Source organism: Amblyomma mixtum, chromosome 2 (genome assembly GCF_055824585.1).
Source record: "Amblyomma mixtum isolate Tamu chromosome 2, ASM5582458v1, whole genome shotgun sequence".
Lineage (NCBI taxonomy): Eukaryota > Metazoa > Arthropoda > Arachnida > Ixodida > Ixodidae > Amblyomma > Amblyomma mixtum.
In genome coordinates, this window is record NC_143013.1 from 79,351,613 (window position 1) to 79,378,622 (window position 27,010).

A 27,010-nucleotide genomic window follows, 5' to 3' on the forward strand; every position below is an offset into this window, starting at 1 on the left:
TGGATCACACCCTCCAGCGATGCCCAACTTCGGCAAGCAAATTCCGACCCGAGGCTATAAACCCAGACCATGATGATACATTAAAGGAGTGTAAACACTCCATGACTCACCATGTAGTATTCGCCTACGAGCGATAAATAATTAAGCGCTAAATTCATTATAAATGAATTTATTTCTTGTGCAGTTTTGGTCTCTGTTCCGGTTTCAGCAGCCGAACGATGACTAATGTCAAAGTGTGGTTACAGGTCGTGAGGCATGAAAAAAATGCAATATAATCGCTGCTTCTACATCCATTGTGATTCTGGATGTTGAGGAAGGCTGGCTTCAGCGCTGTGGTGATTTAAAATGATGAAGCAGCGATTATATCACTTTTTCGATGCTTCACGTGACATATAACCGCACTTTGACGTCACAGCCATTGTTCGGCTGTTGAAACCAAAACCGAAATAATATGAAAGAAAAATACAGTGATCAATTATTTGGCAGTCGCAGGCGAATACCACATGGTGATTCATGCATAGTAGTGTCTTTCACATCATTGTAGAGAAAAAAACATACCACCAAAATTAGGTGTCTATACTCCTTTAAACCTTAGCCATGAATCTACACAGTGATTCACAGGTTATGTGGCTATTTGTATCTTATCAGTGGCAGTTCAGTTGCAGTGGCAAACGAGTCCAGCGGCAGTGGTATTCATATGTGGCATCACCCGTAGCGTTACTGGCTATACAGATCCGATGTCTGAACCTTGAGGTTAAGCGGCTGTAATTTTTTCCTTTGTACTGCATGTGCAAAACAACAAAGCCCTGTTGTATGAAGCACTTCTGAGCTCGTAGGAAGAGATGAATGACTGTACTTCAAACAGCCCTCTTCTACAATAGTAGCTATTTTATTCTTTGGTTCCTTTTCGTTCCCTTTTTGTTACAGCTTCTCTTGGTGATGCGCTGTTCACTTGCCACTATGCAAAACTATGGCAGTGGTGGCATCTGTCACGGCCATAGCAACTTAAGTTCTGTTGGCGCAGCACATACCGTATTTACCCAATTCCAACGTGCACCTTTTTTTAGGGGAAAATACGTCTCAAAATCGCATGCGTGTTGGATTCGAGTGCAAACCGAAACTGCCCCATAGCTGCCCATCGTCATCGCCATTATACGATGTGGGAGCTCACTAACTGCTGGCAAACATGGGAGCACGTTTGCTCGTCGTTTTCTGCGTCGCAGGAGCCGTTTTCAACCGGTGTGGCGCTTATCATTGGTCGCGTGCTCAGCGACTGTAACGTAGCCCAGCCTAGCGGGAGCGCATTTCCCAGCCGGCAACCCTGAGCTCCCAAGGTGCTTTGCGCGTTCTCCAGACGTCGGCGTGCGTCGCAATAAACAGTCCTCTTTGTTCAGCACTCGCCTTGGTGTGCGTGTCGTTACTCCCGCACGTTACAGCGACCACGTTCATGGTGACGGTGTCCTGTGCACTGCCGCGGGCGGACGCCTCATCACTGCCTTTGCACGATCGAGATACGCGGCTCGAAGAATATGTTGATGAGACAACGGTTGTCGGAAACGCGCCATTTCGGCGGTAAAGTTCCAAAAACGATGAGAGTCCTTTCTGTTTTGCGGCCAATTCTCTGACAGAGATTACATTGTCCGCAGGCGGGGCACGCCGCGCCGCTGGCGAGGTCGTGCATCATGCCGATCTCACAGATAACAGCGCTTCCGCACTCGTTTTTACGCTTGTTTTGGCCGTCGAACATCTTTATCTTTCGCTCAGATGCACTGACGAAGTCATGGATGCCCCGCAAGAAGCTTGAAGGATCCAAATGGTGCATCGCCGTTGCCGCAGTTACGCCTAGCAGCAGACGAACCTCCCGTCACCGGAGCTCTCCGCTTGCGCTTGGGGTGTCTTCCTTTATACTGATGCTTTGTCAGGAACTTGCGTGAACGAAAATCTCGTTTCTCTGTCACATCCATAGCGGAGAAAGGAGAAAAACCCGGGCAGAAGCGTTGGTTCACGTCTTGGTGGCGGCAGAACGAAGAAAGAGCGTCTGCGCCCGACCGTGCGGTGGAATGCTCGTAGCCAATGGAAGGGCTCCGATCGTACCACGTGATTTGAAGGCCAGTCGCGACGCTCGACTCGGGCGGGAAACGATCTTTTTTTTTCGTATTTTTATCAAGAATGTGCCGCTGCCAAAGTGGCTTCTGGTAGAAGAGGGTTAGGCCTACTTCCCCGCGAAAATTCAAGAGCGGGCGACGCCGTGGAGCGAAATGCCGCGTTACCGAAATTCGGTCAAATTCGCACTTTCGCGAGACACCGCGAGTGCTTTAATTGCATTTTTTTACCAACCAACCTTTTACTAACTTCCCATTAATTATCGGCTTTGATTTTTCTATACATAGAAGAGGCTTGGGGGAACACAAAACGCAAGAATATACAAAATCGACTTTATCGAAAAAAATCGCGGTTTTTTCACCCGCATATCTCCTTAAAATATAAAAACGGTTGCAAATTATTTTCATTCGTGGAAGTCACATGCACATTAGAAGCGGGGCTTGCAGTTTTTTTTTTTTTCATTACCAATATGGGGCGCGCGTTAGAATCGGGGCTTGAAATTTTTTTTTTTTTTTTTGGTGCCGTAAATTGGGTGCGCGTTGGAATTGGGTAAATACGGTAGTCCCCCAGCTTACAGCAGATGCCACATGCCTGGTCATCAAATGCATGGGAGACATGGTGAGCACCAACAATTTTGTGAGTGAACCATGTAGCTTGCGCCATAAGAAACCGGAAAACATTCAATGAGGCTTTTCAATAATATAAGCTAATTTCAAAAAAAATTTGCAGTTTGTGTATATAATTTAGGTTGACCATACTTCGCAATTGACCTTCTGATATTCTTGAGCAGAAGAGGGATGTTAAATCGAATTGGGCCTGTATGGATAGACTAAGATACTCTAAAGACAAAGAGACCAGTCTCACTCAAAATGGAGCTTTTATAAGCTGGAAAAGACCAAGCACCGAAACACAGGTGTACACACCAAGCTTTCTGCACAGACTCCAGGGGCTATGCTTAAACCACCATTCACTTCAGGATGGCGGCCACTCTTCCCTCTCGAGTTTTAATTGAAGGATGAGAAAAATTTCATATTCAATTCTCTTAGCCATATATTGTTTTTTTTTTTTGCCACCAAAAAAAAAAGTTAACATACCAAGAAAGACCTGAAAATCAGTTTTTTACTGACAACAGTTATTGGATCAAGTTCTCCTCTGTGTCCCTCATGCCTGCTTTATAGGTGCGCCATCTAGGTTACAGACTTCCAGTAAAAACTCCTCACATACAAAACAAACTGAATTTCAATACAACATAAAAGTGCTGCACACAACAGCCATGTTCCTGCGTCAAAAACAACATTTTTGTGCCAAAGTGAACATCAGGCAAACAGTGCAGAACCATAGATTGAAGTGTTCCACTCACCCACTGCTTCCGTTTTGTCTCTGATATTGCAGCAGCCATCTCAACTGCGTGCTTCTCAACAAGAGATGCCTTTGTTTTCTTAAGTTCAAGGTCCATGCAGATCCTCATTTCCTTCAGTGTCAGAGCTGCAAAACGAAAGTAAAGGAATGTAAGCATTAGTATGTACCCATCACAAGGGCGATGAGGAAGCTGCCATTGAAATTAACTTTATGTACAGTGGTGAGCAGCCTTGTCTAGAGCGCTTGAGCAGTGCGCACTTGGTAACAAAAACCGAAATTAGAGAGCAGCCCCTCATTACAGGGCAAAGTTTTCGTGCCTGCTTTGTTTACGAGGCTATCTGGCGCTACTTCCGTGCAAGCGTTGCAGCTGGAACCTAGAGGCTGCCACAAAATCTGGATTTGTTTGCAAGGAAGTGCACCGCCCGAGTGCTCTAGACAAGGCTGCTCACCACTGTACACCTATTGGCGACACTGTGCTGAACAGCAAGAAGTGACAGGACAGTTACCATTGTGCAATGTGAGATTCAGCGACAGCCGTTAAGTTACTCATATTTTACTACATGTTGAAGTAGTGAATAAGACTGCGACTTCATATTGATATAATTGTAGAGAGCTCTTTTTAGTTTTCCAAACATATAATTGTTTTTCGACTATCTCTGATGACCACCGCTGACCACTCTTCGGACGGTGCGTTTTGCAGCAGCTGCCGCAGATGGACTGTGCTGCATTCCTCCGCTCTGGTCGCACTCCCACTCCTCCTTTCACGGTAACCATCCCCCAGATGGTTACCGTGACAACCATTCTTTGGTTACAGATTCCAACACTCTCATCGTACCAAGGTAACTACCCTCCAGGTGGTTCTTTGCCCTTTATGTTCTTGCCATACCTATCCCCACCGGCAACATGTGGTTGTTTTTTCTTCTGCTTTTCTAATAAATTAGCTTTAAGCAATGACATATTCAGTATTATTCTAAATTGATCAACACCACAAAATAAATAAAAATCCCCTGTGTCCGTTAGTTACATGCACGCACGCACGCGCACACGCACGCACACACACACACACACCTGAAAATCGCTGACGGGAATACCGTAGAACCTCTCTACAGTAAAGCAGCTCAGACCAGAAAAATCTTTACCATATCAGGATCTTTGCCATATCAGTTGTTTGTGATGGCATGGCTCTGGCTATGCTCTCTGGCTGCTTATTAAGCATGAAATATTGGTTTATAAAACAAGCACTCAGATATACCTTGCATCCTGCTCTTATCGTCCCTTTATGTGATAATTATTTATTATCACTTATCACATGCTATCACATTTTTGACATCGTTTATGTCTTCTGGAAGTACCGCATTTACACGAATACAACACGACTACAAAAATAAAGAGAGTTTGATTCCATATGAAAACCAAAGCTTTCCATGATCAAGTCGTCACCTTCTGTGGCAGCGTCATTTAAGAGACAGCAGTTAAGAAACGCGCAAGTCAAGGCGTGCCTCCACTGGTTCCCCGTGCTTTGTCCTGCCGTGCTATGAACGCACGCCCTTTTCTTCCCTTTTCTGCTCCTCACTGCACTTTTACTGGCTTTCCTTTTCCAGCGACCCGCACTGCCTTCTTTGTACCTTCACAGCCAGCTTTACTTTTTCTGCGCACGCCGCGCGCTTTGCCTCACGGCCTCAAGGTCTTCAAAATGTTAGCTTCTCCTCGCGGCTCTCGAGCTTAGCGGAGAAGCCCCCTCAGAGAGCGCATTCGGTATTTGTCTCGCGATTTTGAGACTACGCGTGTACCTCGATGTCATCATTCCGTGGGAAGCACATCGCCACGGCCAGACACTCTTTACTATAGCCGTTTCTTCAAATGTTTATGGAAGGCGAAATGGGACCACAGCTTCACTTTACTATATCCGAGTTCTTACCATAACCGAGTTTACTATAGCGGGGTTCTGCTGCATTACGCTACATAAAAAAAAAAACTGTTCACAACCTTTAACACAATAAAGTTTCACAACCTGTGAACAGATGAGATGTGAAATGAACTTCATGGTTCTTTGCGACAGCTACCACCTGCACAGTTTGTAAAGCAAGTGCCTAGTTATGTATAACAATTTTATTTTTTCCTTCTATGCAACCACTCCTACAATGTCTCAAAACTGACACAGCAGTAGCGGTAAATAAATGATTGATAAAGGTGCCCTTACCAAGGATGTGGTGGTATTCAATCATCTCTTCCTTGCACTCATGTCTGATGGCTTCTGCGGATATGTCTTTCTGCGCAGCCCCAAGCGCTACTGCACCTTCTGTCTCCTCCTTTAAGAAGAAAAAAATGTACACCTTCAGCCACTGCCCACAGAAGTTACATCCCCATTCTTAATCTTTTAGCTTTCTCGTAATCAATGAACCCCTATATAGTATAGCATTCACGGATTACGAGAAAGCATTTGCCTCAGTGGAAACCTCAGCAGTTATGCAGGCATTGGGGAAGCCAGGTATAACAGGACAAAAGTTAATGGAGAATACCTCAGTAATCTGCAATTCGCTGATGATACTGCCTTGGTAAGTCACTAAGGGGATGAACTGTGATGCATGATCAATGAGTTAGACAGGCAGCACAAAACGGTAGGTCTTAAAATTAACATGCAGAAAACCAAAGTAATGTTCAAGAGTCTCGCAAGAGAACAACAGTTCACAATTGGTAGCGAGACGCTGGAAGTGGTAAGGGAATACGTCTACTTAGGGCAGGTAGTGGCCGCTGATCCGGATCATGAGAGGGAAATAACTAGAAGAACAAGAATGGGGTGGTGGGCATATGGCAGGTTCTCTCAGATCATGAGTGGCAGTTTACCAATACAGTCGCCGACCAATCTTTCGGACTCGATGGGACCCGAAAAATGGTCCGAATAATCGAACAGTCAGAAAAATCCGTGAACTTAAAAAAATAAACTTTTCCGCGAAAAACCTGCTTTCAAAATCATGAAAATTGTCGCTCCTCATGTTCTGCCTACTAGCAATAATATTAGACTATCTGAGTCATAGCTGTGCTTTCTTCATGTCTGCACTCTATCACATCATGATACCAGATAGTGCGACACGGCCGCGGTCATGCCGCGAATGAATGCATTCGTTGCGCGAAGCAAGAACAGTCAGTTTGCATGGGGCAATGATATTCGCGAACACCGAGAGGTAACCTATGGGAAGACGCCAGCGGAAGCGAGCGAAGAGACATGGGAGGGGCCGCTGCCCTGTAGTGGGCATAGTCAGGCTGATGATGATGTACCATTTCACAGGTATCACAGCATCTGCCGACAACATGACAGAGACATTTAAGGGGGGACACTGGTCTTGAAAAAAAATTTTGAGTAATGAAGTCACAGTTACAAAATCTTCAGAGAATATGTATTTTTGTGTGCTGATTCTAAATATATTATTTAATTTCATGTAAAACAATTTCTTGAGCACTTATGCACTTTTTATGCTAGTATTTTGCGGAGAGTTTTGAAGAAAATTTGCTGTGGGAAACTCGCTGAAATGTATGCCATTATGTTCTCTTGACACCAAGGAATACAATAAGGGTAAAATTATCATCCTGGCTCTCATAGAACTTGAGTAATAGGGTACTGAAGCTGTCACTTCAGAAACAGGAATACACACTTTCCTTCTCATTTCTGAAGCGACAACTTCAAAACTCTATAACTTAAGTTCTATGATAGGCAGGAGGACAATTTCACCCTTATTGTATTTCTTGGTGTCAAGAGAACCCAATGGCATACTTTTCAGAGATTTTCCTGCAGCAAATTTTCCTCAAAACTCTCCGCAAAATACTTGCATAAAAAGTGCTTAAGTGCTCAAGGAATTGTTTTACATGAAATTAAATGACATATCTAGAATCAGCGCACAAAAATACTTATTCCCTGAAGATTTCGTAACTGCGACTTCAATAATAAAAATTTTTTTTTCAAGACCAGTGTCCCCCCTTAAAGCTACAAAGGAAAAACATAAACTGCACAAAATCTGACTTCAAATCAGTGCTCTTACACTTATGCCCTTCACAAGCACCAGTATGCAGTAAAGAAGAGAGCAAAAGTTAAGGCTGACCCTATCAAAACTATATCTGTCCCTCTCATCAGTAAGTAACTCACTGCTGTGGTGGGACGCCATCAAGCCAAAGCACCACATGCAAAGCTTGGATGCAACAAGAGCACCTACAGCAGAAGGCGTGGTAGCTCCACTGGAGGGCTGCAGTGCCGGTGACAGGGGATCAAGCTCATTTCGTTTGGTGGTAAACTTCATCTTGGCAAGGCCTGGTGTTTTCGACACTGCAAAATCATAGAAGGAAAACAATATGCAACAAAAGAGACCTTATAACCACACATAGAAACTGCTTTTTGTTGCCCGATTCAATGCTTGAGCTGAAATCGGAAACAGGCTCTTGAAATTCACAGGCCATCAGATTGGAAATGGTGTTTGAAATGTGCCACGCAGTAACGCGGAAAACGGTAACGAACCTGCCTATCAGCTGCTCGTAATTCACGAACATCTGTCAAGCAGAAGGTTTCTTCACTTGACTTGACGTGACACCATTTCCTTGTTTTTATAGCGAACAAGGGGCCTATATGGCTTTAACAGATTCAGCGCTTAATAGCTTCAGCCAACACTGATACACCACAAGACAAACACTAGATGAAGTGTCTACCACAACTACAAAGCACTGAATCCATTGAGGTTATGATGTACCAACTTGCCCATTTTGCTACCCTGTTGTCTTTTCCATGTTTCTACTTCTCTCCCTTGGTGAGTGTTCATTTAACTTCACAACTTTTGCCCCGTGCCAGAAGATTTTTGCAACAGGTCAACCCCCTACTCTAGAAATACAAGTTCAAAGCAAGAGTGGGGAGAGCACTGATATTCATGCAAGTCAGCCTTTATTTAAGTGCCAGCCATTTCCTCCTTTCAGAGTTACGAAAGAAGGAGAAAAGATCGGCAACCTGCTTGAGCTTACTACACCTGTGCAAACCCAGTTATTGTATTGATACCATACCCTTACCGTGCATTTTTATGTGGTATCAGACCTCACATTAAAATCACTGTCTTCCCATAGAACTACTAAGCATAGGCAGGTGGGCTAGTCGGTGGTTCGTAACACTATTAGACACTCTACTTCTGTTTGTGCATTTTTTTGCACAGGAAATATGTCCCACAGTGTTTCCTTAGAATGTAGATAACATTAGCAAAGACATATAATCCCATGACTTGTTTTTTATTATTATTATTCACTAACATCTAGAGGTGGTTAGTTTAGAATGCTCAGTGCATTCTGCAGTCTTGCACATTTGGTTCCAAAAGCTAGCAGTCAGCTGTAAAACCACAACAGGCAAGCACATCTACAATCAAACACGATGCAACTGTGTGGCTGAGACCTGTACCTAAAGATTCCCTAGACAGACAGCTAAGAAGGCAGCCACACGGACTGGACCTCTCTTCACATACTATTTCTTTTCAGCAGCAAAACAGGTAGCTTGCAAAGACCACATAGTAACATCTATGCAGGCTTTGCTGTCTGAGACAAAGCACTATCTTCATACCTGAATCGCAACTGAAATAGAGACTTCCTTAAGGGGAGATGCGCGTCGAAAAAGCAAGTTTTTCGCGACATTTTTCAGTTTTCATTTTTTTACTGCAAAATTATCTTTGGGCATTCAGCTACAATCCCCAAAAAATCAAGGCAAAATTCGAACGCGAAGTTAATAAAAAATCCATTTTATTGAGCCACGGCGACTCGAAAAACTGCAATTTTTCGCGCACATCGTCAACTTTCGCGCGTCTGCCTCTCGAGAACACGGGACCGCCCGCCATTGCCGTCTGCTTGGAGAGGAAGAGTAAGCCTTCTTCTCTCAAAAAGCATCTCCTGCAGTTTCGTATTCGGGCTGTAAATAATAAAAAAAACGCGTTTTCGGCGCCTATTTCAAGCGTTTCTACTGGACCTTTAACCTCTATCCCATTCCCAATAAAAGACAACTGATTAATATACCGAACATTCACCACCCTGTCTGTAGCTTTTCCCACTATGCCCCACTGGTGACGATGAAACAGCATTTCTGTGTTCATCTTCTTGCTGAAAACAAACACTGGACACGCACAAGAAATCTTTAAGGGCTTCCTCTAAAAAGAAAGGCAGGATGACACAATATAATAAGGGAGTAATTACTCATTGGCATCCACCCGAGCGCAACCATACGGCTACAAAGGAAAGCTATACAGCTTTCTCAGAAACTTTGTAGTTAAAGAAAAATTCGTCCTGGTCCCGGGTTCGAACCCAGGACCATTGCTACACCGAAGCAGTCGCTCTACCAATTGAGCTAACCAGGACCGCAAGCTTATGGTAGGGCGAGATCGAATTGATCAATAACTCGAAGTGGGAACAGTGTTGGTCAAATGTTTTAGGGGAATCTCCCAAGGTGGATTCCACCTTGGGGGATTCCCCTAAAACATTTGACCAACGATGACACAATATATGCCTAGAAAATAAAAAAATATAAAAGCCATTGTCTACCTTTGGTGGGCTGCTCTTCCCCATCTGGTTTGCTGGCAGAACCAGGTTTTGCCAGGTCCTCCCCCACTGCTTTCTCCTTTGCAGTCGGCGCTTCTGACTCTGCTGGTGACTGTTCGACCGTGGGTGCAGCGGCGTTCTGTTCAGACCTCTGGCTCCGCCGCTGCAGTGGAACATCCTCTGCACATTCCCCCTCCGGCTGTCGGGTGTCTGCAACTTCCCCTTCCGTTGCCATCTCCTCCTCCTCCTTTTCCTCCTCTTCCTCGTCCTCATCCTCTGCCTCCTCTTCATCATCCACATCTTCATCCTCCTCTAACGACTCCTCCAGAAGAGGGGTGGCACCCCCCACCTGAAATCAACACAGAGTGAAAATGCCATCTTCCTGCAAGGCTATGGCTGTCCACAGCATACAGCACATGCCGTCCACTCGTAAACTTGTGTTTTTACCCCAGCAGCCTTCTTGTAAGCTGCTTCAAGCATTACAACTGTTTTCCCTGCTACCCCCGCCTTATTCCAACTAGCCAGCCATCCCAAAAACTCAATGCACAAGTGAGAAGCGTTAGATAAAAAATTTTTGCTTTGTGGCCCCTGAACTTTTTTTGAAGGTGCTGTTTGGCAGACCAATGAAGAAAGGCCCCAACAAGAGGCGTATAACACCGGAAGAACCTATTACAACAGACATGCCCCACCAAAGAACAATTCCAGTTTATTTTCCTTCCTCCTTCTCACAATGCTGCTGTAATTCTAATGACGCTTGAGCGAGGCCCCTAGCTTGAAATTAGAATATGCTAACCTGCAACAAACTTTTTCATGCATCTGCCAACACAGAACTATTATAATTGTCTTACAAAAGGTGACGAGAGAAAAAAATAACCTAAACACAGGCAGATTTACATACCAAAGAGAAAGAAAAGTTCTCTATGTGCTACTTGTTTCATCTAAGATGTTCTTCATTATATAACAATAAGTACTTAGAAGAAGTTAGAAGAGCAATTTTTTTCGCATAGCATTGTCAGCGGTCTAGCGCTTCAGAATACAGCTAATACCCCTGTCAAGCTCGCAGAATAAAGTGTGCTTATGGGCAGTGCACTTCAGCCCCTCGAGTGCACTTTATGCTTTGCGGTGCTAAACGAAAAAGCAGAGTGCTTGTAGATACAAAAATGGCAGCTGGCTAAAAACAAAATTTTTACAAATGGCGATCTGTAAGCGAAACCTTCAGAATTATGCTCGTTTGGAGCAGTAGAGCACACAAAAATAAATACAACTTAATTTTCGGCCTTGACCACATTAAATTTGCTTTACGGTAAAAGTGTAGCAAGTCAAGACAAGTTCCTAGCATATTCAGAATATGGACAACAAACAACATGGCGGACTACTGCGCGTTTTTATGATGTGTTGCTTTGCTGGTCGCTATCATAAAACCATTTCACAAATAAAAAATATATGCAGCAAGTAAAATCAACTTGTATGCGGATTTTGTTATATATTACATTTTATGCCCAAGAAATCACTGCCAACGAGACTACACATACTCGACCCTCAAAATGTGTTCTGTGAATACACTGTGAACGCAAGTGCACTAATGTTACGCTGTTTAGCTGTGCTAGGGTGCACTTTTAGCAAGTGACACTCATTGTAAGTGCACCTTATTTTGCGCACTTGACAGGTGTAAGACGCGTTAACTAGTAGGTTGGTTAACTAATACGTACTGAATAGTCAACTTCTTAGCTACTACTGTTACTTTCCTTCTTTATCAAGAGGTGTGTAACCAACCCTAATATCCATATCAGTTTTTAGAATTTATAAAACAGCTTTCCTCAGCGCTGTGGCCCAACAAATTTTGGCTATTTCGACGAGTTACATACACTGGAGAGGTTGCTTTGCCCGCAAGCCTTTCAAAAGTACATGTATTTTGGGGTGATGCAGACGAGGCCCATGAAGCAGGCCTCAATAAACAAACGTTCTAATATGCCGCCTTGCAAGGCCTATGCCTCCCTTTACTACATCTAGTATTCCATGCTGCTAGTTTATTTACTGCCAACTGCACTTGTAACGATATCTGGAGATTGTCAAAGTAGGCTGAACACATGATGGATTTCGGGATTATTTCGCATATCATTCCTATGGCAAATAGTGTAGTGCTTATTTTAAGCACTACATCCTCAGGTACACTGAGGTACCCAGACATACAACCCTGAAGTAGCCCATTCTCCTGAATGAAATTTCTCAAGAGTGTTGAGCCTAGGTATGCATGAAATGAACTGTTGGACAAGAGGTCATCCAGGCAGTTCCACTATGCCCACCATGGAGACCAACGAGGGGATGTCATGCTCGTGCCAGTTGTACACCACCATTACTCCACATAGATTATTTCACACAGAGTTACATTTAGTGGCCAGGAAAAAAAGAAAAACCAAGAAGAAAGGAGAAGACATGAAAGTGGTAAGAAGATAGAAAGTGAAGTGTAAGCAGGCCTTCTGATGTATTATTCTGTCCTATGTACTGTTACAGTACACAGTAACAAGACAACCAGGACGCTGTTCTGTCTCTGTGATCTGGACAACATCAACGTTGGAGTTAGGTCTGGTGTGAGCTGGTTGTTCGTGTTCCTGAAATTGAATAGGTTTGGTTTAGTTTATGGGGTTTAACGTCCCAAAGCGGCTAAGGCTATGAGAGACGCCGTAGTAGAGGGCTCCGGAAATTTCGACCACCTGGGGTTCTTTAACATGCCCTGACATCACACAGTACCTCGTTTCTGAAACCAACAGGCTATAGAGGTCGCAAGCATAGCCAGGTGGCAAATCCGTGGCTATACTTTCAGAAGTAGAGTCTGGACGTGATGTGGGCGATGAAGGGACTTCAGGGAAGTCAGCCAGAGCCTCAGGTATGAAAGTAGAAACTGTGCATTCAGCCGATTGCTAGAGTGCTGTAAGTGTGATGACATGTTGTATAGCTTGGGACAAAAGACTGAAGTTAAGAATGGAAGGCTAGGTGCGGTTGCCTGTGACGGTCATGACAGTACAAGGAAGGATGACATCACACTGAAGACCAACATCTGTGGTAGGACAAGTGATGTAGGCACGATGAGGAACGGAGGGGAAAGGAGACACTTGAATATAGACAGCTGCTTCAAGTGGCAAGAGAACAAACTCCACGAAACATAGGTGGAGCTTGGTATTGGAACTGTCGAACAGATAAGGTCAGTGGAGTAGTCGATAAGGGCAGAGTGGGCTGTTAAAACTCAATGCCGAGGATCCCTTTGTGGGGGCAGCGGTTGATGACGGTGAACAGAAAAAGTCTGGTATGGCTGGCAGCGCCAACGTGCACAGTGCACACTCCAACTACGCAGCAGTGCTTCCATCGGCAACACAAACAGCAGAGGATACGGTGGATGTCACAACCTTCCTTAGACGGTGGCGAAAAATGAAGCTGAGGACAAATACTTGGACACCACTATCAATTAGGGCGCTAACAGAGACATCAAGGAAGTTGCGTTGGTGGGCAAGGATCAAGAAAGGATTTTCAGGCTGGGTCAGCAATGCAGCATAACATCTGGAAGCTGCATTGGCTACTATTCCGTGAAAGAGTCATAACAGGGAAGACAGGCGCCAAGGCCAAAGCGAACATAAATGGCACACCAGAGGTGAAGGTAAGCGGCCACACTTGCGAGTGGCTGAAGTGTTGGCGGCGCATGACAGCTCATCATGAAGTAAATTTGCGGTCCATAGTCGGCATGACAGTTGGAAGAGGGACTAGGCTAAGGCAGCAAGAACTAATGGTTGTGGCAGTGGCGGAAACGTGTCGAGCACATGACCAGATGAACCGGTGGGCCAGTTGTCTGCAGCTACGCCACTCCGCAGCATTGCAACAGCAGTAGCATGTTGGGAAGGACCGACTACAAACAGCAACTAGTGGAGTGGTTGGGTGAAAACAGGGCCACCTGGCTGTGCAGCCGGATTTGAGGCTAATGTTTGCGAACTCCCTGTGAATGACAGCTTGGATCAGAGCAATCATAGCATCGACCAGCTGGGGGTTGAAGGTGACAGCTGTCATAGCTTCCAGTTTTCAGCAGACTGTCCTGGGCAAATTTGCTGGATGGGGAGATGGCTGCCGCAAAGTCAGCAGATTTTCACACGAGGACATAGCAGCCATGTTCGGAAAGCGGTCAAAGCGATGAGCAATCTGGTGGAGTTTAGCTTGCTCAAACCCAGCACCTCCACCAAAATATTATGTTTAGTTCTCCAAATGGCAGGTGCAATAGCCTGCAGTCGGGGACATAAACAACAAGCTCGCACCAGAACTAGCTCCAACATCGTCGTTGTTTGAAGCACAGAGATGGAACAACATCCTCGTTATGAACTGCATACCGTAACTGTATTTCGGGCCTGAGAGTACCTCCTTGCTAAAGTGCTGCTTAAAAACATTAGCGTTGCCTGTTACGATACACAACCAAACCTACAGCAGACACAAATATCAATACCCACCTTCTCCTTGCAAGACAGGATTGTCTTTTTGAGCTTTTCCTGAAAGTCATCAACTGGGGCCAAAGGCTGCTCCTCAGATGAGAGTGGTTCTTTGGTGGCAAACTGGCTGGACGGCACTTCACCCTGGTCTGTTGTCACGGTCGTGCTAGACACCTCACATGACGATGATGGGCTTTGGCTGCTCTTTCGGAGGCCCCCAACTGTTGACGCCAAAGGTCGATCGTCGCTGCTACTCTCATCTTCAGCGTCCTTGAATGTTAAACCAACGGTAAATTAAATTACGAATGAAAAATTTATCAAAGCGTGTGAATTGTTCCTTTGATTTCATTGGACGGTTTGTTCAGTAGAGTAGAAGGACTAGTATTTTCTTTGCAAAATAGGCCCATGAAATTTTTTTTTTGCCTCCCAGTGCCTTCAGTGCATTGTGACCTTCAATGGTGACAAAAGTGGTGACTTTTCATCACTGGCAGGCCTATCAGTCCACATTCTACCATTCATTTACATATGTTACTCATAAAAACCTGCTCAGTCCAAAAGAGACGCCACAGAAACTGCATAAATCATTACATCCCTAACATTATGCCTTTGTTTTCCAAAAAAAAAAAAAAACTGAAAATGCTCTAATTCTATAAATCTATAAAATGCTATAAATCTGCATTAGCAGTATTGGTTCTGCATTTCACTTTTACAATGATTGACTTCCCATCGCCTTTTTGAATTTGATATCACTATCAATTTTTCGTTACAATGCTGTGTAGGCTTCTGGTGGGTGGAGACGAGTGGGTGGGTGATGAGTGGAGCTTCTGAAGGGTGGAGATGGAGGGGTGGAGGCTCATAGCTGGGAGGTGGATTCTTACTGATCGGTGCCCGAGGGTACTAAGGGTGCTTCCAGAGGGTAGAGGCTTCACACAGACAGACAGTGGCTTTTTGACCGGAAAAGGAGCATACTGCTGCTAACACAGCAAAAGGTAGTCAAAAACCTTGCAGCTGTTCGTGCAGTTCAGCCGTAACCAGAGACCAGTGCCCATGACAAGCAAAAGAAAACCAGTGAAAATCTTACATGCATGCCATGACACCATTTCGTGCTTCTGTGCTTTCTTTAAACAGCTCACAAAATCATACGGCGACCACTCTGTTCCAGAACATCCAAGCACAACCCTCACTGTTCCAAAATACTTAGGAGGCTGACTGTTAGCTTTACTGGCTTCCAATCAAACCTAGGGGAAAGTGCATGGGCAAAACCGCCAGGACTTACCGGTGCAGAGTTGCTCTTGTCGCTGCTGATGGAGCGTTCAATTTTCTTCAAGGCACTGACCAGGCTTTCAACATTGCGGTTCACCTTCTTGGGAAGGTCTTCCATGTCCTTCTTGGAGACCTTCATTTGTAACTGCCCTGGCAGCTCTGCGCTTACTTCGAAGATTCCCTGAGGTGCACCATCAGGCAGTGGCGGCAGCGTGCCCTTTTCCTCCTTCGATGGCGAAGCGTCCTGCCTTCCGGCGAAAGGCAGAGATGCGGGGAGCTCGTTCTCCTTCTTCGGAGTGGAAGCTGCACTGGCTGCAGATATGCCTTTCGGCAAGTCTGATGAATCACTCTGGAATTCTTTCACGAGCGAATCTGTGGAAGGTACTGCAAAATTTGGGGGAAAAAAAATTATGTCCCACACATAGCCAGCTTGCGTGAGCTTAAGGTATGTCACCACCTTTTTCAAAAATTTTTTATATTTTGACTATTAAATTTTTATTTCACATTTACCTTATATAGCACCGTTTTATATGATATTCAAAAGCAAAAAAGAATGAAAAAAGCCATGCTGGCATTTATTATTCCCAAAAAATTGCCCAAACATGGCTGTTATGCAAACATTCATAACTAGCGAATGAAGAGCAGGAATTTTAAACTTTTTGGCACAGAGTTAGCCAATTAACCATTCTGTGCAACCAACTAGGATCTTTGCCATCCGATAATTGGCAAAAAAGTTATAGCAAAAATGCCAAACAAAAAAATGTGTCATTTTTGCCTGCATTCCTTGACATAAAACATGATTATATTGTTGCGGAAAAGAATATATTTACAGATATTTACAAATAGACAAGAACAGCTGCGAGCGGCTCCGAGAACACAGTCCAAACTTCGTTGTCGTCTTCTACTCTTCCCACTCGTGCCATCGCTCTTTGTCGTCGTCGTCTATTCGCATCAGGACCCCCGGCTGCTGAAACGCCGTCTCGGCGTTAGGGCGGCGACGTATGAGCGTCGTGATAAGGTTTAAGGCGACAGACGTGGATGATGTCGGTGGTGGCGCCAGAGGACGAGGGCGAGGTTTCAAGGGGAGCAATTTCATAGTTCACGTCGGTAACACGGCGCACGACACGGTAAGGGCCACGGTAGTGCGAAAGGAGCTTCTCGGAGAGACCGACGCTGCGAGAGGGCGTCCAGAGAAGGACGAGTGATCCTGGGGTATATTCGACGGCCTGGTGACGGCGGTCGTAGGCTGACTTCTGGGAAACTTGAGAGGCTTGGAGCCTACTACGTGCTATTTGGCGCGCCAGCGTGGCCTGGGAGATGGCGTCCCGAGCGTAAGCAGTGGTGGGGGCTGAAGAAGGCGGCATGAGTGTGTCCAAAGGCAAGGTGGGATGCCTACCAAACAAAAGGTAGAAAGGAGAATAGCCTGTTCTGTCATGAAGGGAAGAGTTATATGCAAATGTCACATAAAGCAAGGCTGCGTCCCAATCTCGGTGGTCTGGCGATACGTACATGGCTAACATGTCGGTGAGCGTGCGGTTGAACCTTTCCGTAAGCCCATTGGTTTGTGGATGGTAAGCTGTCGCGAGCTGGTGCTGCGTGTCACACGAACGAAGAATGTCGTGAACTACTCTGGATAGAAAATAACGACCGCGGTCGGTGAGCAGTTGACGAGGGGCGCCGTGGTGAAGGATGACGTCTTGCAGAAGAAAATCGGCAACATCGGTAGCACAGCTGGACGGCAAAGCACGCGTGATGGCGTACCGAGTCGTATAATCAGTTGCGACAGCTATCCACTTGTTGCCGGAGAGGGACGTCGGAAAAGGGCCAAGAAGGTCGAGGCCAACACGGTGAAAAGGTTCCGGAGGTATGTCGATGGGTTGCAGAAGACCGGCAGGCAAAGTGGAGGGCCTTTTCCGACGTTGACACTGGTCGCAAGCAGCCACGTAACGCTTGACGGAACGATAGAGACCAGGCCAAAAGAAGCGATGCCGCACCCGAGCGTACGTGCGGGACACGCCAAGGTGACCGGCTGTCGGCAGATCGTGCAGTTCTTCAAGGATAGAAAAGCGTAGACGTTGGTGTATCACGAGCAGGAGCGGAGGGCCATCGGAGCGTAGGTTTCGGCGATACAAAATGCCGTTCTGGAGCACATAAAGGTTCAGAGACGGAGATCGGTTTGCAGAACGGATGCCATCAAAGATAGGTCGTAAAGATGAGTCGTGACGCTGTTCGTTGGCAATATCAGCAAGATTGGAGATAGCCAAGAGGCAGGGCAGGGTCTCAGCGTCCTCCAGGTCAGGTGGTTCCACAGGGTATCGGGATAAGCAGTCAGCGTCCTGGTGATGGCGCCCTGACTTGTACACGACGGAGTATGAGTATTCTTGGAGGCGCAATGCCCAGCGACCAAGGCGACCGGTGGGATCTTTTAGTGAAGACAACCAACAGAGAGCGTGGTGATCAGTGACAACAGCGAATGAACGGCCGAACAGGTAGGGTCTGAATTTAGCTACTGCCCAGACAAGGGCAAGACACTCGTGCTCAGTAATGGTGTAATTTTGCTCTGCGGCTGAAAGTAGGCGGCTGGCATAAGCGATGACTCGATCTTGACCCTGTTGACGTTGGGCTAGGACGGCGCCGATGCCATATCCGGAGGCGTCGGTGCGAACCTCTGTGGGAGACGACGGGTCAAAATGTGCTAAGATGGGCGGAGTGGTCAGCAAATGGAGAAGAGATGAAAATGAGTTCTCTTGAGCAGGGCCCCAGGTAAAGGGGGTGTCGTTCTTCAGAAGATCGGTGAGGGGACGAGCGATGCCGGCGAAATCTTTGATAAAACGGCGAAAATACGAGCACAAGCCGACAAAGCTGCGCACATCTTTCGACGACCTTGGAAGAGGAAAGTCCTTCACAGCTTGAATTTTGATGGGATCTGGGCGTACACCAGAAGCGTCAACGAGGTGTCCGAGAATAGTGAGTTGGCGACGACCGAACTTGCATTTCGATGAGTTCAGCTGAAGTCCGGCGTTACGAAACACTGTCAGAATATTGGAGAGGCGCTCGAGGTGCGTGGCAAAAGTAGGCGAGAAAACGACAACATCGTCTAGGTAACAGAGGCAGGTGGACCATTTAAAGCCACGAAGAAGGGAGTCCATCATTCGTTCGAAGGTAGCCGGGGCGTTACAGAGGCCGAACGGCATGACTTTAAACTGGTATAAGCCATCAGGCGTCACGAAGGCGGTCTTCTCGCGGTCCTTTTCATCAACGGCAATTTGCCAGTACCCCGATCGAAGATCAATTGAAGAGAAATATTTGGCGCCGTGTAGGCAATCTAAGGCATCATCGATCCTTGGGAGCGGATATACGTCTTATTTTGTGATGCGGTTGAGGTGCCGATAATCAACGCAGAAGCGCCAGCTGCCATCCTTCTTTTTCACCAGGACGACTGGTGAAGCCCAAGGACTTGACGAGGGCTCGATGATGTCTTTTGCGAGCATCTTGTCCACCTCTTGATTTATGACGGTGCGTTCGGCGCTGGACACTCGGTACGGACGTCTGCGGAGAGGAGCGGAATCACCGGTGTTTATGTGATGCGTCACCACAGAGGTCCGAGCCAAAACACGGCTATCAAAGTCGAAGATGTCGCGGAAAGATGATAAGAGGCACCTAAGATCGCGAGCTTGCATCGGCGGTAGGTCAGAAGCGATCATGTCGGTGTAGTCGTCCGTTGGGTTCGCTGTTGATGGGGCCGCAGGCAACCGGCATTGCTGAGTGGAAGGTAAGCAGCTGTCTACCACTGATATCACACATTCGGCAGCAGGGCACAGCGTGGCGAGTGAGATGCCTTGCGGGAGCGGTTGGATGGATGAACCAAAGTTCAGGACCGGAAGGTACGCTCGGTTGGCCGACATTGTAAATACAATGTGTGGAAGCACAATGCTGCGCGTCAGGGCGACGTCAAGTTCCGGAGTGACTACGTAGTGACCATCAGGTACAGGGGGAACAGATGAGAAAGAAATGTAAGTTGCGGCTTGAGGCGGTAGACGGACAAAGTCGACAGCACAAAGACGGTGTATAACTGGGGACGGCGACTCAGCAAAAAGAGGAAGGTCAAGCTGAACAACATTAGTGGCGCAGTCAATGAGGGCTGAATGCTCAGACAGGAAGTCGAGGCCAAGAATGACTTCATGAGGGCACTGGTCCAGAACAGAGAACAGAACGGATGTATGGCGGCCGGATATGATCACACGGGCTGTGCATAGTCCAACAACATGAGGCGTTCCGCCGTCGGCAACGCGGAGAGCGGCTTTGGGTGCAGGGGTCAGTACTTTTCGGAGGCGGTGTCGTAGGGCTGAACTCATGACGGATACGTGCGCGCCTGTATCGATCAGGGCTCTCACAGGCACTCCATCGACATGTATGGCGCGCAAATTATGGTGTGCGCGAATGGCTAATCGAGGATTTTGGGACTGGGGCTGTACTGCAGCATCACCTCCAGACACTGCAGCGTCTAGTTTTCCGCTTGCGAGCGTCCGTAGGGGCCAGGAGAGGAGCGACGGCGTTGGGGCGAACGAGACTGGCGACGCAGGGGGGATGGGGAGCGGCTGGAGCGGGGAATCTGGCCGTCGACTGTACCACTGTGCTGGGCTGGAGGGGGCGTGTAGTGGCTGGGCTGTTCGTCGTCGCGGTGGGAGCTGAGAGGACGGTATGTGCTGCGACGGGACCAATAATTTCGACAGTGGCGGGAGATGTGGCCAATGCGGTGGCAATGGAAACAAATGGGCCGGTCGTCGGTTGTCCGCCACTCGTTAGGGTTTCGGCGACGTGGAGTGAAGTACGAAGGTCGTCCAGGAGCAATCGCAGTGATTTCGGGTGGTGGTGAAGACCGTACAGGGCTGAAGGGCTGGAAACCAAGGTTGGCAAGCTCTTGGCGGACGACAGCTTGTACCAGAGAGATGGTAGGCAAGCGGTTGTCGCCATCATGTAGATGCAGGGGGGCAGGGGACATAGCTTCGAGCTCGCGTCGGATGATGCGGGTCACATTTTCTGGGGGCGCTGGAGCTTCCCGGTGTCGCAGGTCTTCACATGAAGAAGTCGCAGCCGTGTTGGGGAGGCGTGTGTACGGCTGGCTAATACGCCTGCTTTTGGCTTCCTCGAAGCGTCGACATTCCTTAATAATTCCGTCGACTGTAGTGCAGCTCTTGTACACGAGCAAGTTGAAGGCATCGTCGGCGATTCCCTTCAACACGTGGCCGACTTTGTCAGACTCGGGCATGTTGGCGTCAACTTTGTGACAGAGGGCCAGCACATCTTGAATGTACGACACATAAGACTCCGTAGATGTTTGAGCTCGGGAGGCGAGGTCTTTCTTAGCGGCAAGCGTTCGGCCGAGCGGCCGTCCAAACAATTCGCGGAGTTTCTCTTTGCACACGTCGTCGTCTATTCGCATCAATATCAAAACTCGCCATTCGATTTCATTTATCCTAGTTCATTGCACAGCCTAATAAAAAAGGAACGAGCGTGCAAAGTTACATCGAAAAATATTTATTCATTTCGAAGTTATCATTGTTTGCGCAACACAAAAGTGCAAGAAATAGTTTTGAGAAAAACAAGATTAAAGTTTTTCAATCCTTGTAGAAACAAGATCATCATGCCCTAGGAAGTTAAAATCCTCCAGGTTCATAGCTAGGGCCCTCCTTAGCTGACATGAGCTCTCTTTTGTCATCTGTTGCTGCCCGTCTTTTTTTGCGGAGATGTTTTGTTTCACCCGTTGATTGACGCTGAGCCTTCATCACACGGTAATGGTCACTGGTGAAACGTGCTACGAGAGTGTGGTGGCCAGATTCAATGCCTGCTTACTTCAAAATATCTGCTGCACTTATGTTGCCACCACTGAAGGACCAATTCGGTAGCGTTCAAAGCGATAGCGTGAAGCGCGCACAAAGTCAACAACGGAGACACTTGTAGCGTCGTGCATCCCCCTTGCGGAAATTTAAAGCAATGTTTAAAAAAAAGGAAGCCTTACAAATAATGCCTTCGAATAATCTTTTACATATCAGACTAAAACAAAACAAAAAATTTTCAATATACGCCGTTGATTATCGCCGAGTTATCATTTTCTGTTACCAAACCGGGCAAAATTTACATTGTGGTCAATTAAAATTTTCCCAAGTTATATTGACTAATGTAGTGGATGCATTTGTTACAGGAATGCCTGTGTCAGACAAGTAAGTGTGGTGTAGTAATTACAGTATAAGCAACAGCACTCGACAACAAGTCAAGCAGCATAATTGGCCTGCAGACAGCAGTGCAAGCTGAAAGGCCCTTCTTTCACAACCAAGGTGAACGGCATGAAAAAAGTGCACTATTATGCTGTGTCCTGTGCGACACTACAACAGTGTATACCAAAAAAAACTTTCCGTTAAGTCTCACAGAAAAACAGCACCATAAGCAAAGCCTTACCTGAATTATGTTCGCTCTCTTCTCCTTCTACTTTTGAAGCCTTGCTTGTTGTTTCAGCGTCTTTCTAGAAAAGTAAAAAAAAAAAGTGAAAATGAATAAAAACAAGCAAGCTTTATAAAAGAAATCCCAAATATAAAGTCAAATATATATTATATATATTTAATTACTTACATATATTAAAAACGTGAAAATATTAGGGACGCTGAACACTACAAAAAAGTATCTTCAGTCATTCAACTAAACATTGGTACCTTCAAAATACTTAGCATATAATACTGGAGTGCAACGCAGTTCCAGAGCCAGAATTTCTCTTCTTTTCAGATGCAAGGAAGTGTGCTATCCCCAGTATTGTCTAACATCGCTGTTAGAACCCTCATTCAGACTTGGCATGTTCGAATTCATTCAGCATGTTCAAATCTGAACATGCAACTTCAAGCTAATGAGCTCGACTCCTCAGCCCAAAACAGTTCTTGCCTGCAGCAAAAGCAAGACGCCTGGTGCTTGTCAAAATAATGATATAAAAAATAATAAAATGGTAGAGTTGGTGAGCAATAGCTGTAGGTTCCGAAAATGCAATTTCTAAAAAAAAATATTTCTGGGTCAGTTTTTGGTCCCAAAAGCCAGTGGCAAGTAGAGCTCATCCAAAGCTTTCTTTTTGGTTTGCCAACAGACGGCAGCACGGGCACTAAATGATTACTTTGGTACCATTTTCGTACCAAAAACAGATGTTCAATGTGCTTTTTAATGCCCTTTCATGTGTGCTTCTGCGCGCTTTTTGCTGCATCTAGCAAATGCACAGTCTTCACATTGAGGCACATCCTGGTCAGCTTACACGGTGCGAAGACCACTCGGACACCATACCTGTTGGTGACCCATTCAAGGTTGTGGGACATGGCAAGGACGTAAGGCACCACCGCTGCTTTAGTGGTGTCCTGCCCATGTTCTTGTGAAAACTTTCTCTCACATCTTCCTATCATTTTCTGCGAAAGTGACTCAGTTATGGCTGCCAGCATTCAGCTATGGTCGTACAACCATACCTCCATTTCAGAGCATTAAGCACAGCCTTCCACTGTTTGACACCTTTTGTTTATGGTTTTATGGGGTTTAACGTCCCAAAGCGACTAAGGCTATGAGAGACGCCGTAGTGGAGGGCTCCGGAAATTTCGACCACCTGGGGTTCTTTAACATGCACTGACATCGCACAGTACACGGGCCTCTAGAATTTCTTCTCCAAAGAAATTCCAGCCGCCGCGGCCGGGATCGAACCCGCGTCTTTTGGGTCAGCAGCCGAGCACCATAACCACTGAGCCACCGCGGCGGCGTTTTGACACCTTTCAATTCCATCACTTGACAAGAAGGCTAAATTCCAGAAACCAAACTTTACTCAACGCCCCTCACGCCTACTTTCATGTGCACAAATGTACCATGTGACAGCCCACAAACCGCCAAGCACTACTGACAACTTGCTCCAACTGAACTACTTTTCCAAGCAGGCAAAACAATCAGCCCGTAGGCGGGAAAGAAGCAGACACGTGCCTCCTCCTTCTGTTGTTCCTGCTCTTGTGGTGGGGGTGATGCTTGGGAGCATTGAAAGTCCTCGGCCGTCAGTGTCGTCCGGAGCGGTCTGTAGCGATACTCGCCAAACTTCTCCTTGTACTTCTGGACGTAGATTTCCAGCTCCTCGACAGCATTCTGGAGCCCCTTCTTGCGGTTCTTGACGTCTGTCGGGGCCTCCTTGGACAGCAGGAAGCATTGGGCCATCGGAACCCATGCCCTGTGGGTTACAAAGCCAGTGCTGAGCCCATGGTCTTTTCCAGGAGCGTGGAATGCTAGCGACATCATGTGTGATTTTTCTGCACTAAGTGGCCATAGAGTGGCTTGGCAAAAAGGTGTTTCGAACTACCGTATTTACTCGAATGTAACGCGAGTTTTTTCCAAGATTTATTCCGCTTAAAGTCTACCCTCGCGTTATAATCGAATACTGCACTTCGAATGGCCTAAAGCAGTGCCGCGGTGCAGCCATTTCGAAGCTATCAGCTCGGTTTCGGTTTCCGCAGTTTTGCTATCTTATGTTGGCAACATGGGTACCAGGGAAGCCAAATTAGGCCAAATCCCCATCCATCCAAAGCCAAAGCGTTCTTTGTGTTCGTTGCAATCTTGCGCTCAACGCGTGGTGTTCTTGTGGCGTCTTTCGCGGTGTTGATTCAGTCAATTCAGTGCACACGATGGCAACGCGTCGTGCTCAGTACGACGCTCGGAAGATGAATAAACATGTTGGCCACGATGTTCATTAAAGGTACTTTGTTTTGCGTCTGTAAGCCTCGCGTTATATTCGTGGTTTTATTTTTTTCCCACTGGGCAGCATGTAAAGTCACCCCTCGCGTTACATTCGAGTAAATACGGTAATTTATGCCTGATATTCTTCAAGTTGCGTCCCAGACTCAGCATTCAAGCATTCTTGGATCTGACGTCCACAAATTGTGCGAACTCTACCTGGAAATGAGACCAGTGTCTTGAGACTGACCCCAGAATATTCCAGCCATGAAGCCACTTCAAAGCATGCACCAAGGCATGAAAGCCATATGTTACTTGCCTGATGCTACAAAAGACACAGAAACGAATTTTCATGCAGAATCACCAGATGTGCAACAAGCACTCCCCGATGTGTTGAAATCACCCACCTATCATGGGCCCCAAAAAACCTGGCGTCGACGTTGCCATCTTGAAGACGCATTGCCTGCAATAAGTGAGTTTATTCACCAATGAATACTTCCACTGTGTGATGAGATAAACAAAAATAATTCATGGCAATGGATTGGAACATGTAGCGTTAGATTCAGAAGCGAAACTAACAGATTTTTTTGGTATCCAATAAAGAAGAAACTAATAGATTTCTTTGGTATCCAATAAAGGATAACTCATTTTATTCCTATACTAATGCTGAATATGCTTGCAAGACTATCAAAGTCTGTCTGTAGCAAGAACTATACAAAAGCTCAAGAAAAATTACCTCATAGCATCAATTCTCAGATGTGGGGCATGTCAGTAAATACATCAAGAATAAGCAAAAGTACCTCTGGCACATTTCTTGTGCCATTCTATAGCAAGAATAAGCCAAAGACATAGCTGTAAAAATAATACACACCTTTGCAGGCCAATAGGGAAATCCTTTCAGCTTTGCCCAGACCAAAAGGTGTGGTCTTCTCTAAGAACACAGAAAAATGAGGGAAGAAAGTATTCACGCTTCAAGCAGTTAACACACACAACCAGTTGTAGCATTTACAATTCTTGAAAGATTATTATTTTTTTTAATTCTTTTGGCAAGGCTAGCAGTATTAGGGCAACCAAACTTAATGCATCAAAACAAAAAATGTGAGCGTGAGTCACACTACAAGCACTAACAACCGACGGAAATTTGCTGCCACGTAGCTCGCGAATTCATCAACTGTTTCAGTGATCCATGAGTGCTACCACTTTGGCCATGCAGATAAGGCCGAAATTGGGGCTGAATGTATTGCGCAAATAATGAGTTATGTTTAATGCAACACACGATTAGAAATGTTGCAGCATCAGCAAGCACATATTGCTGCAGTCAGGCAGCACAATGAAAGATCAATTAAAGGTGCAATGAAGAAGAATCTGAACTCGTCTTTTTGCCGCGGGAACTCGATCTACACGTTCTGAGCATTCTTAGAAACTGCGATTTATTGCCCTGTGTGGCTGATTTTACTAATTAAATCAAAATAACGTCCGGCTCCCGCCTTTTTTTTTTAATTCTGCCTCGTACGGTGGGCGGAGTTGACCAACGAGTGGAGTGCCTTGCAGCCAGCTCCGTGGAGGCTTTGCTTTTGCTTTATTTTGTTTTTTAGGTTTCCGTGAATAAATAGTTTCATTCGCAGATAATATAGCCGCAAAATAAGCCCACAGAAGTAAAAATATGCGCAGACTATTTGCTTCTACGGACTACTATGTATTACTCCGCCGATGGCAGAGCGGCAAGCCGCCGCAGGACTGGCTGAAAGGCACTCCACGCGTTGGTCGACTCCGCCCACCGTACAAGGCAGAATTAAAAAAGAAAGGCGGGAGCCGGACGTTAACCTGATTTAATTAGGAAAATCAGCCACACAGGGCAATACATCGAAGTTTCTAAGAATGCTCGGAACGTGCAGGTTGAGTTCCTGCGGCAAAAAGACGAGTTCAGATTCCTCTTCAGTGCACCTTTAAGGGAAAAGATAGTGTAAAAAAAAAAATCCCTTTGTGACGCAGCCCCTACTGAACGTAGCAACCCATAAGCACAACTTGAGAGCTAAGCACTTTAAAAGAGCACTGAAAGTTACACTAGATATATTTTTTTTTAATTTTAGAAGACATGCTCAAGATCCTGAAACCCTCCTCACTGCATTTTGTGCATGCCGAGATGCATTCTTTGCATGATAGCAGTACGTTAGTTCTTTCTGTACAACGCCCACTGACCATCATTACCTCGCTAGCGAAGGATGTGAACGGCAACCTCAGGAACCAGCCCAGAGCATCGGTGGCAGCAATTTGAGCCTGTTTTGCTTGACTATGCGGCCGCAATGAAAAGGATGTTGATGCTACCAATGTTATGTCTCATTTGCCAGATTTCCACATCATTTGGGCAGGATTTGATACCGCCTGCGCAGTGAAGGGTCCGCCTGACTGTGTCACCCAATGGTGCACCCAACTACAGAGCCAAAACTGATTGTTTTTTACCCAAAACTGTACGAGCTAAAACTTTCACTTTTTTCAGAAGATTTGCTATTGGTTAGGCACACATTTTGAAGATTCCAAAATTTCTT

The 27,010-nt window shown here is 46.1% G+C and overlaps 1 protein-coding gene across 3 annotated transcripts in view; it reads right to left on the reverse strand.

Moving 5' to 3' along the window:
- Positions 1-27,010, reverse strand: part of LOC149359844 (uncharacterized) — a 42,424-nt gene that overhangs the window by 689 nt on the left and 14,725 nt on the right. For 2 of the 3 annotated variants that reach the window (XM_089571956.1, XM_089571955.1), the window contains exons 8-17: positions 25,336-25,395; positions 24,872-24,927; positions 23,727-23,964; positions 22,191-22,254; positions 15,748-16,118; positions 14,493-14,741; positions 10,012-10,357; positions 7,668-7,777; positions 5,663-5,771; positions 3,464-3,588 (exon numbers count right to left, since the gene is read on the reverse strand). In XM_089571956.1, coding sequence (XP_089428082.1) covers positions 3,464-3,588; positions 5,663-5,771; positions 7,668-7,777; positions 10,012-10,357; positions 14,493-14,741; positions 15,748-16,118; positions 22,191-22,254; positions 23,727-23,964; positions 24,872-24,927; positions 25,336-25,395 — 1,728 coding nt within the window. The remainder of the gene's footprint in view (positions 1-3,463; positions 3,589-5,662; positions 5,772-7,667; positions 7,778-10,011; positions 10,358-14,492; positions 14,742-15,747; positions 16,119-22,190; positions 22,255-23,726; positions 23,965-24,871; positions 24,928-25,335; positions 25,396-27,010) is intronic. The other variant, XM_089571957.1, reaches the window with a different exon arrangement.